At 41.5% G+C, this 12,061-nt stretch overlaps 1 protein-coding gene across 2 annotated transcripts in view; it reads right to left on the bottom strand.

The window, feature by feature from the left end:
• The window catches only part of myo16 (myosin XVI), a 66,953-nt gene that overhangs the window by 7,385 nt on the left and 47,507 nt on the right, over positions 1 to 12,061 (bottom strand). For both annotated transcript variants that reach the window (XM_072444639.1, XM_072444641.1), the window contains exons 28-34: positions 9,387 to 9,489; positions 8,682 to 8,778; positions 8,346 to 8,619; positions 5,844 to 6,214; positions 4,197 to 5,435; positions 1,768 to 1,920; positions 1,480 to 1,559 (exon numbers count right to left, since the gene is read on the bottom strand). In XM_072444639.1, coding sequence (XP_072300740.1) covers positions 1,480 to 1,559; positions 1,768 to 1,920; positions 4,197 to 5,435; positions 5,844 to 6,214; positions 8,346 to 8,619; positions 8,682 to 8,778; positions 9,387 to 9,489 — 2,317 coding nt within the window. The remainder of the gene's footprint in view (positions 1 to 1,479; positions 1,560 to 1,767; positions 1,921 to 4,196; positions 5,436 to 5,843; positions 6,215 to 8,345; positions 8,620 to 8,681; positions 8,779 to 9,386; positions 9,490 to 12,061) is intronic.

The following is a 12,061-nucleotide window of genomic DNA, read 5'->3' as shown; positions in this document are numbered from 1 at the left end:
TGAAAAAGACAACAACAGTAGTGTAATAATTACTTTCTAGCTCACTTTAGCTCACAGACTAATGTTTATTTCTTGTACTCGACTAATATTGGTTTGAGTTTATTTTTGTTCTTAATAAGCACGTAATTATGTTTTTTTCCCAGACTGTTTCACAAATGCAGTTCTTGTTTTTTTGCCCTGTGATGACTGAGGGCACGTCCCGGGATTAGTCATTAGCAGCCTAACATAACGCGGCCTATTTGTGCGCAGGCTGGATGTTTGGTTTGACAGTATTCATGTGACTGTGTGCAAGTTAAATTCAATCCAGTAACCGTACACCTGTCTTTGAAGCCAGAGAAAGCTCACGTGTCAGGAGCAGTACAAAAGGGGCCACTTTCTGCCAAGTCCAAAACAAAATGTCGCTTTGCTATATTTGTTCATGGCGAAATGCGAGTACGTAACGGCCAATTAACAAGTTCTTTAAGAGACGAGTAGTTGTTTCACAGAGTTGTACTCATGAACTGGAAAATATTTTATAAAGAAGATTTAAAAAAAAAAAAAAAAAACGAATACAGACATTTATTTTTGACATCTTTAAATGTTACCGTAAGCAGAGTAGTTTTAGGAGTAGTAGAGAGCAAAACATTGTAGCCTTTGGTTTTGTCATAGTATTATATTAATAGGGCTTAGAAATTTGGGGTGCAGTGATAACAGTACTAGTAATAAAGTAGTTTTTAATTTCTTTATTAAATAATAATGGAGAAAATGTTTTAGTTTTTCTTAGACTTCCGTAAAGATTTACAACTTTATTTAGTGAAACCAAGAGGCTTTCCACAATCATAAAATGATTAAAATAAAATTATTTATTCATGACTAAATGCATGTAACTGGCGGAGAGTCTGCCACGTGCTTGTCTCTATAAATATCCAATCACTTTGCCTGAAATGTTCTGCACTATGGCATTAGTCTCCTTGGAGACACGCAGGGGATGCAGGCCGAGTTACTGCTCAGGACTGGACATTTCATGATATTCTTAGCAATTAAAACTATAGTTGAATAAATGCAAGATAGATGAGTTTATGCCATACTGTGTAACATTTCATTTCAAGTATACTGAAAAATGTATATATGGATTATTTTTTTTTGCATTATCTAATATGTCTTGAGACTCAAGTGTCAAGTTCACAAAACGTGAATGGACAAAATATTTTACACCACTGTCTGGAAGATTACATTCAAAGTTCCTGTCTCTTTTTGAGGTAATGTTTTTAATCATTTTTAATAGTGGACGACATACTCAATATTCTACTTTTGCATTTGTCCAGAACAACAATTGTTGCATAATACATTTTTCCATATGTCTCCCACCTCTGGTGGAAATGAAGTAGGTGTGCTCCATATGTCGTCAAAAGCAGATGCGTAAACAGCACCAGAGAAAAGGACACTATAGATAAACCTGAGCACGTTCAGCACGTGTGTTTAGGTGAGCACGTGTGTTACCTGCGTATGGTGACTGTCCATGTGTCGGTGCAGCGTGCTGGAGGAGTTGGATTTGCTGTGTGTCTCTTCTTCTAAAGACCCTGAGCACACAATGAGAGAAAGATGTCACAAAGAGCGAGCATGACTGTACATCCCACACTCACAAAGACTCAAGGACGCTTCAAACTGCGTCAAACAGTCACAAAAAACGTTTTCAAACTTAAGGCTTTTATTGGTCTATTTGAGATCTGCGTCACAGCAAAAAAAAAAAAAAACACTTTTAATAGCAGATTTCAGCTGTATGGGTACCATTTGAGATCTGGTTGCCATTCTCCATTGGAGCAGAGGTGGTGCAGTGGGGAGTGTGGTTGTTGGCGTTTTTGTCCTGTAGCTGAGGAGAAGGTGAGGTGGGGGCGGAGCCATAGTCTTCTCGTCCTGGTAGATTGATGTTCGAGTTGAATCCTATTAGGAATAAACAAATCAATGATTATATACACCGTTAAATCAATAAATGTCGTATGCAAGACGTTCAATACTTTAAATATCTAGGAAAAGACTATTGGCACATGTATTTGACCCTTTTTCTTTTTTTCTGATGTGGCGCTGGTACAGTGTAGTTTCAAATGAAAGAATACTTTTGGTTTACGATCATTATTGAGGCTTGTCCCAATACAAAAATGTTTAAGTCGAATTCAATACTAAGGAAAAAACTTGATCCTCAATATTGATTTTGATACAACAATGATCATTTATTTTTCAAACCCAAAATAATAATACAATATTATCATGTGGCCTTACACTAGATCAAGACCATTCTAAAACTCTTCAGGAAATGTCAAATTATTGTGATTTCTTTCAGTATCAATGCTCAACACTCAATACTCGTTCAGAGCTGGGTTCAATACATTTTAGACACAATTTTAGCCCATTCAGGTCAGTTTTCTGTCATAGGTTATTCACACATAAAAGGTCAGCTGTTACATACACATCACGGTTGCCTCAGTCACAACAACCTAATTTTAAAATCAGCCACCGCAACTGTATTCTCCTGGGACGGCTTTGTGCGTTTGAAAACAGCTGGTAGACTAGGGGTTCATTATAATCTTCTACTACTGAAAAGGCCCCGGTAACAAGGGCATCTGGAATAGTGCGATTACATGTTTTTCACCATGGAATATTGGAAATCACGTTGATGATGACTGTATCTTATGACATATGATTTGCAAAAGCCTGCCAAGACCACCTGCCTGGACATTCCTGTTTGTTTCATTCTCTAGAGATGAGGAGAGCTGCAAGGGGGAAGCCGGATTCAGCTGCTCTTTACAGGGATGTCTGGGATAGCAACTGTAACCTCTGGACCCTCCCACCGCATCAGGTATCACACAGGGCCATTTAACAGCTGAGGGGGACGGAAGTAGGCTATCCTGCTAAGCCCTCTGACATCTCGCTGCTCTGTGATCTAAGTGGAGCGCTTTACTTTGCCCACTCAGAATAACACTAAGGTCGCGACCCTTGTGCCAGCTTGCCGTTTCCGTGACGCCAGTGCTTTTGGAGGTCCGGGTGCTGACGAAGAGTGAATCACGGGCCGTCACGTGAACATATTCGTCAGCATACCCACTGGGCTCATACCGCTTCTTATAAGGACTTGAGTGTGGAGTGCTTTTGACCCCGTTACCTTCACCAGCTGTCTGACTCTGGACACGGAACAAGTATTTCAGTGCGATCTACAGTGTTGTATTGTAATGGCTAATATGATGCAATGCTACTATGAAAGATTTATAGGTCTAGCTAATATTATCCATTTCTGGGATGAGCACACTCTCTTTAGTCTTTGGTAAATACTGTGCACCAGATAAACCGTTCCTATCACAACTTTTACTTCTCCGACCTTGAAAAAAGTAATGATTGCTGATTTGATTGTTCAGATGCTAAAAATACAAGTGATTTTAAGAAACTTTTATAAAACACAAGATCATTGAAACCTTTATATTTCTACATGGAGCTCAAAGTAATGCCTTTGCGGTTCAAACCTCTGACCCTCCCAATACATTGACTGGTGCGTGACAAATACGTTTGTCCCCCTTTTAGAAAGGTCAACCTTTACATCAGTGTCAAAATGTGTATGTGCACTGCATGTAGCGCATCCACCTCCAAACAACCTGGCCATAAAATGCTTGCGGTGTCATGTGAAGCTAAGTGGGCTACACCACCTACCTCATTAACTAACATGGAAGAGGGCAGCAGCAGCATCCAAAGGGCACACTTCTGAAGGGGATAACAAATAGTCAGCCTCATCTGGGCCAAATATGATGACCTGCTGAATTAATTGAATTGATAACAGGATTTTATGAGAATTAATCCTGAATTTATTATAAATTATGGCAGGAATGTCTGGTTAAATGTTCCAGGTCAAGCTGACATTTGTAGCCATGACAGAACATAAAAGCGGCAAACAGTGTACTTACTCAACAGAATATTACACTCATAGACTTTAGTGCCTACAGACGCACTCCACTCGGCGAGGTAATCACAGACCAGCCAGTAAATCATCCGCTACACTGCAGACTGTGAATATGATCATCACTCATCACCAGAAAAATAACAAATAGCAGAAACATAATGAACTCTTGAGATGAAATGTAATTAAACCATATTATTTCCATTGTTATTTGCCTCTAATGTTCTCCAGCCTATTATGTTTGTGTGTGTGGCTTTCCAATTTAGCAACAGTGACAAACCTGCATCTCTCATCTTGCGGCCAGTAGTGGACTTCTTCAGCAAGCTGCGTCCAGAGCTGAATAAGGTATTGAGTTCGTCTAGTGGGCTGGTGAGGGGTCTACCATTGGCTGGGTTGAAGAGGAGGGGAGAGGAGGAGCAGGAGTGCGCCCTCCTCGGCTCTGGACGGGACACTTTGGCGGGCGAGTAGGGCGGAGGCTTCCCCTGAGGCTCCACAACTGTCCTTTGTGATGCTATACTTTTAGAAGAGTCTGAACTCAGGGACGAGGCTCGTGTCAGAGACAGAAAACTTGCATCAGGGGGAAAGGGGAAGTGCGATGGCGGTGGTCTGTAAGGTGGTGGGGGTACTGCAGGAGGAGGAGGCGGGGGCGGCGGGGTCAGTGGAGGTGGAGGCTTCTTCTCTGAAAACAGGACGGTGAGGCTTGGAGAGGAGTCGGCGCGCTGGCGTGAATACTGAGGAGAAATGGGGCTGTCTGGACCGGTGGCGTAGTTTAGGTTTGTCTCAAAAACAGGAAGCTTCTTGACTTCGAGCGGGGTCAAAGGTGACTCATCAGAGGCTGGGGAGCAGATAACGGGAGAGGGGGGGAAGACCAGGAGGGGCGGGCGGTGAGGGAGCAGGTTGGGGAAGGGTGCAGGGATGTCACAGCTGCCATCTTTGACATGTTGTGACATTGACAGTCCATTATTAGAAATGGGCTGAGATGAGACAGGTTCCATGGTGCTAAGCCCTGGCCCACTGCGCCTGCTTTCACCTGTTGGAGGAAGTGATGTACTTAATCCCACGAGTCCCAAACTCAATTTGGTCTCAATGTTGGCAGTTTTTTTAACAACAGGGGCAGGTGGTCCGCCATCGTCATGGAGAACATACTTCATCTCCTCATATACTGCCTCTGAATCATTCAGGTCGGGGCTGTCCGGGGGCTCCTGGAGACTCCTAGACAGAGGGTGGGACCCAAACATCTCTATGTAAACATCCTCCTCATCCTGGCCATGGAACAGGCTCAGAGAAACGCCATGTGGAGCGTCTAAGGAGGCGACTTTCTGCATGAAACCACCGAAGCCCCCAGCACGAGAGAGCAGAGCCAACTTTACGTCGGCCGGCCGCAGCTGTTGGAGTTGAGGGGCCACCGCATTTATCTCCTCATAAGACCCTGAGAGCTTAGTGTTGGGGCTGCGCTTAGGTTTCGGGGGTGGCACTTTCCTCATGGTGGTGTAGTCGTCGCTGTGAGGGCGGGGCTTGGCTGAGATAAGCACAGAAAATTGAATTAAAGTACATGAGTTCTACATGAATTTTTAATCTCTTTTCCTGACATGCAACAAATTGATTGAATTGTAATTGATATTGTAAAAACATAATCTTTCTTACAGAGAAACTAGACATGACTTTACAATTTAGGGCAGGTGACTAATGATAAGAATGAAATGAAAGAATGATAATTAAAAAAAACATTATGGGATTAAGAGTATTGAGATGTAATAAAATAATGGTATAATACTTTTATAAACCATTAAATCCCAGAATGATCAGAACATTCATAGTTATCACACACTTTTCTTTTGTGCAGTCCTAGATTATGTGACTGCCAAAGGCTTTTAAAGTGGCTCAAATCACTGACCATCTGTGCATGTGGAGTAGAGAGGTGTAGTACCTGAGGGGTCTGTGGGGGACAGCTGGGACTTGGGGGGACTTCCAGCTGGTGAAGCGTAGCCCTCTGGAGTGGGACTCTCTTTGGCCGACATGGTCAGTCCAGCACTTACGGCCTCGTAGGACGCACTCAGGCGCGTGTTTGGGTCCCTCTTTGGTTTGGGAGGGGGCTGCTTTCGTGGAGAGGAAAGCCCTGCATTGCCCGACACATCATCGTTAGGGTGCACTACTTGCTGCAGAGCGGGTTTGATGGGGCTGCTGGAGTGAATCTCCATAGTGAGGGGGATTGGCACAGAACTAGATCGAAAGTGGCGTATGACTCGAGTTCCCCCACTGATGGGACCTTCTAGGACTTTTCCACTTTTTTCTACCATTCTAAAAAAAAAAAGAAGAAGCAAAGAACACAACATTTAGTCAGCCAAATTGGTTTCAAATATAGATCCACATTTTCATAAACAGAAAGAGATATTGGAGTTTGTGGGTAAAATAATCTTGTCCTTAGGAAATGCCAAATCTGAGTTTTACATACATTTGAATTCATTACTAGTAAACTGGTTAAATCATATCAAAATCTAGTACGGTAAGTCTGCTTCAACTGTAGTGTCATGATATTTGCTAAGACGGCCAATTGGGGGAATAAAGAGCAGATAGACTGTGCTCAATTTAATCTCCAAGCAGTAATTTGATAACATCCAGTTTGATTTTTCCTCCACTAATCTGAGCGAGCCATCTGTTGGTTCCACGAATGCAAGCAGGGGGCAGGGTGGGTGTGGTTCCTATACGTTGGATGATTGGATTGTTGGTACTATGCATATTAAACAACTGCAGGGTAATTAATTATACTTTATGTTTCAGTGTTTGGTGCATTTTGGGTTTTATAGAATATGCGTTTGCGTCTATTGTACCTCAGCAGTGCCTCTCATCCCAGGCCTCCCAGTGAAACCCCCTCAGTTAAAGCCCCCAGGATCATGTCGCCCATCCCAGCAGCAGATGTTGCATGAACAAAGTACAAATCCTTTATGGCTATGCAGTTCTTTTTAATCTCTTTAACAGTTACCATTTTTAATTGTATGGAATAATTTAACAAATTGCAATAAAGAACATGTGTTAGTTATTTATTTATTGTATATATATATATATATATATATATATATATATATATATATATATATATATATATATATATACATACATACATACATATTTTTTTTTTTAAACTGGTACAACTATGCAATAAGCGTGTTTCCTGTGATATTTATTGTACTGTGTTGTATTTTAATAGAATATGTTATAGTGGCAGTTCAAATATTAAAATTTTAAAATATGGTGCATAAAAAGACGTGTATTAATGTTAATCAAAGATAATTCATTTTCAGCCCATTAATATAATATTTTTTACCCTTTTGTGTCAGCCTGCAGTGTTATTCAATTTTCCCTGGGAGCAATACATTACATTAGAATGAGAAGAGGCGGAGATAAGGATGGCTTTCCATATGTGCAACACAATCCTTATGCCATCTGATAAAGCAGCTCATTATCTCACTATCCATCATGTGAGTTAAGATTAAAAGCCTAAGGCACACAGGGATACAATGACTGCATCAATCTCAAAATGCACTGACACATACACCCAATTCAAACTGTGTATACAACGTTAATTAACGTACATGTTTTTTCAGTCATTAATTACAATGATGATAAAATTGACACTATGATTTTGGAAAAGGAGAAAAGTTGTCAGGCGTGTTTTTTTATAGGGAGATTTTAGCAAGAATGACAACAAAGGCAATCAAGACAGTAATGAGGCCAGTTAAATTGTATGGTTTAGAGTAAACAAATAGAACTAAAAGTAGCAGAGCTGAAGCTGATGTGTGAGATTAAGAATGACAATGTTATTTTGTATTTTTTTTTTTTGTTATTTATTTATTAAACTATTTTGTATATGAGTTTTTTTGTGAAGTTCTATAAATAAAAATGACTTACTTATACAGACTCTAAACACATTCCAAATATACCCTACAAAGATAGCAGTATTATTATTATTATATATATATATATATATATATATATATATATATATATATATATATATATATATATATATATATATATATATATATATATATATAAATAATACACACTAACCCTAATTGTACATAATCTATATATATATATGCTGTTAGCCCAACTGATGGCATCGCATCTCTCGTCTCCGCAGATCTCGTCATTTTTGTACTGTACACTGAAGGAACTCACTAAACACACACGGGCATATCAACCACGCATGCGTAGCCAGGGAAACGTGCTATCCTGGGAACGAGCCTGCAGGTGTGCAGTAGCACACAGGGAATGATTGACATGTGGGAGAACTACTCGGCTGTCCATGCCACGAGAAAATGAGACTCAGATTGCTCACCAAAAATCCTCTATTATTCCTTTAACTCACAGAAATAATGATACTTGAGTGACACAAAAAAAAATAAGTTGGACTAGTTTCTGCACTGACCTGCGCACAGGTTGCTCCTCCTCCTTGCCCACTGGCTCGGGCCTCTCTCCGAGGGGCGGGCTGCAGCTGAGGGTGCTGACCACACCGTTGCCATAGCAGCGAAGGCGGTCACTCTCACGTGAAATATCTGCTGCATTTTGGATCACCAGCTGATCATATGTTCGAAGCCCCATGTCTTCTGCCCCCTGGAGGAACTGCTGCACCGTGCGTTCCCCTGTCTGAAGTAGAAGTATTCTTTTGTGAAGCCGGTGTCTGGCAAGCCAACCTCGAACAACTGTGAAGAAAAGAAATCAATAAAGGTATGTATTAAAACGTATTTTCATTTGTTTTTGTTACCTTTTTGGCACGTGACGATCTTCTTTTGAAAGTGGTAGCAGCGGTCATTCAGCTGATCTGCTTGCCAGTATCTCAGGAAAACTTTACTGCTGCCCATCTATAACACATTTTCATACTGGTGTTACAACATTAAGCGAACAGCACATTGCCCATAGAGACTGACAGCTTCTGAATCAGAAGAGAAAGTGGCTGGTGGAGCAGCGAGTGAGTAAAGATAGATGATTGGTGGGAGTAGGCAGGAGGTTTGCCATGTTAACAATCACCTCCTCAATGTCGGGGCTTTCTGAGCTCCAACAGATGTCCGTCCACACCAGGTGCACTGGGGGTGAAAGATAGACAGACGGACGGACGGACACAATTCATTCCGACACATGCCGCTTGTAAGACTCGTCTGTGATCAATGCAGAGTTGTATAGGAGTCTGAAGGAGCTTTGTGGAGGAGTGAACGTGCGTGTGTGGGACAGGAGCGCCTAGTGACCTGCGGGGGTCACAGGCTCAGACACAACAGCAGTCTGGCAGACAGGACAGGGGCGAGGAGGGGGGTGAGGCGCGATGTGAGGGGAATGATGATGAGGCGGGACAGCTGGAACGAGTTGTCAAAGATTCCATAGGATCTTTTTAAATAGCGGGTCGAGGATGAAGTCATTCGGCGGATCTGCTATTGATAGAGACAGAGGAATAGGCAGGGCAGGGACTGACACGGACCTGCCATCCTTGGAGTTTGCACTGCTGAAGGACCACGCGGCATCTCTCCTCGGCGGACAGCTTCTTCTTGTCGCCCAGAGTAGGAATAACAAGGTCTTTATATCTGAGCAAAACACAAATAAAGAATATGCAAACTAAACAACAATTCTAACGTTCAGAGGATCCGCGGCGCATAACCCCTATTTTCACTGAAACAATTCAGTTCAAGAGGTCAGCTGGGGTCATACAGCAGAGCTCAGGGCAGCATCTGTTCCTATTGGTGTTGCCCTGGACAACCGCTGCTGTGAGCGGCGAGCCGGACGGAGACAGCGGCTTGAGGTCTGAGTCTGGAATTTGGGCGGGTGAAAGTGACAAGGGGCCGTGTGGTTAGAGTTTGTTTATAAAGTGCGTTTTAAGGAAACAGTCAGACAGGTTTTTCTTTGGTTTTTCTGTTCCCTCTACATTTATTATATTTGGGCAATGACAAAATAGGACCACAACATATGAGAACAATGCTGTATAATATAGCTCAGTGACTTAAAATGAGTCATTGAGCTATAGAGAAACAACAAGTTCATTTGCCCTGTGCGAAATACAAGTTTAAAACATTTTTATTAGAAATCTGCAGACATTGTGTATAAACTCTAGTTGATTTGAACCCAATAATAGATACATCCAAAAGTTTAAACAATATTTCAAAAATGTTTTGTGCCAGTCTGTTTCCAGCTCTTAAATTATCAATAAGTAGCATCCGATCCGGTGCCACATGCGATGAGACCGACATAAGAACATAAGAGGCGGATGACGGGAAACATAAACCACTGGTGTTGTCGATAGTGTGGGAGTGAGTGGCGCTGATGTGGCCCGTGTTTTATTTGCTGGAGTGGGGTCTGCCTGAACTCTGCCTCACCCGCTCTCTGCATGGTAATGGCAGCGCCGCAGACCGCACATGCTGCCCCCCGGGTCCATAAAACACAAAAGGGACTCTGTAAAGCGCTGACCTTCCCAGTGAGATATGAAAACCATCGATGCTCCCTATACTTTTACAAGACCCAGGGGAGTCAAAGAAATGAAATAACCACTTTGATAAGAGTTTAAATGGAGACTGGTGGGTCACTAATGTCCGGAGCGTCACAAAGCTAGAAAGGTAAAAGCTGAACGCAGGGATTTAAACCCAGCACGTCTGTCACTGTCATATGCTTACTTTGTGTCACTAGTGGAGATGAACTCATTTTATCATCGAGTTTGGAACGCCATTTCCTTATGAAGAGAATACAGACGGCTGTAAATATGCCCCAAAGACCCTCAAGAATTTCCATTTAAAGTTGCACCATGTTACTTTTCTGGTGGAGGGTTAAGGTAAGGCATTCAACTTATTCATCTATGTATGCACAGGTAAGATCTCTGGAGAGGTGACCCAGCGCACATTAAGAATACAAGTTTTTCATTGTATTTTTGAGTAATACATTTTTTTTATTGAATAAATGCAAATGTAATGGCATACTGGGGACCATTTCAGGCAAAGCAACGATGCCAATCCAATCCAACTTTATTTCTATTATACTTTAAATTAAATTGAATAGAAATGCAAAAAGTAAATAAATACAAATACACTGTACACTATAAAAGTCAACATTTCAATGAAAAGTCAAGGGGGGGAAAAGAGCCTCAATTCTATTTTTATATATGTGGACAAAAATAAGCTAAATTGTATCACAGCAAGCTTTATGTATTTATGACATTTCTAACCGCCTTTAAATATGAGCTATAATACAAACCAGCCTGAAATGGATATATAAAATGACTTGTTGTGCGTGTGGGCGCAGTGGTGACATGTCCAATGAATACTGATGCCCTTTTCATCTGTTTGATAGCAATAACGACATAAGAGGTTCAAGAGCAGTTGGATTTACAGAAGCAAGTTCAAGTGGCAGCGTTTGACCCGACGCATTGGCGGAAAATAAACCTGGTCGCAAAACACATCGCATATCATAAAAGACAAATAAAAGCAACAGTAAAATAGATTTCCTCGTAAATCACTCTGGCTACCGGGACACTAATGTAATTCGCTCCGGGCGGTCACTCTGAGTTAGAGAGGTGGCCCGTATGGATCCAGCGTGTGCCTGTGCCGACCTGTTTGTGCCTGTGACGATATCGTAACCTCCAGATTAACAGCTGATTTATTGGCCTGTCATTTCGATTAGTCAAGAGCCAGGGCCTTTTGGAAAATGACAAATGAACAAAAGGTTAATTGATAAAATAATACAGTGAACAGTTCTTGGGCAGTCAAAGCTTCAACGGAATTAAAGGTGTGAAAAATAAAGTCTGTTTTGTGTTAGAGGAAGTGTTGTGTTGGGAAATACTTGGACAATGTCAAGTTAGTGGTATGGCAAGTAACTTCTACTCGGTTGAAGCATTTTCCTTTTGTATCACTGAACAAAGATGAACAAAAAGCAACTCTGGCAAAACATCTTCACTCAGTTTTGCAGTGTAGTGTTTTTGGATGCTATTATTGGTTTCAGTATTGGTATTGGTATCGGTTAAGGCAAGGCAAGTTCATTTGTAGAGCACTGTTCGTATCCAAGGCAATTCAAAGTGCTTCACACAACAGGCAAAAATGAATCACAAAAATCACAAAACAGATAAAGACATAAAAGAGAAGAGTGCAGATAAAATCGTTTTGGTACTTGAACAAT

Source organism: Eucyclogobius newberryi, unplaced genomic scaffold (genome assembly GCF_026437365.1).
Source record: "Eucyclogobius newberryi isolate DKJ021-1_F unplaced genomic scaffold, fEucNew1.0.hap1 SCAF_14, whole genome shotgun sequence".
In the NCBI taxonomy this organism is placed as follows: Eukaryota; Metazoa; Chordata; class Actinopteri; order Gobiiformes; family Gobiidae; genus Eucyclogobius; species Eucyclogobius newberryi.
This window is presented reverse-complemented; position numbering and strand designations above follow the sequence as displayed.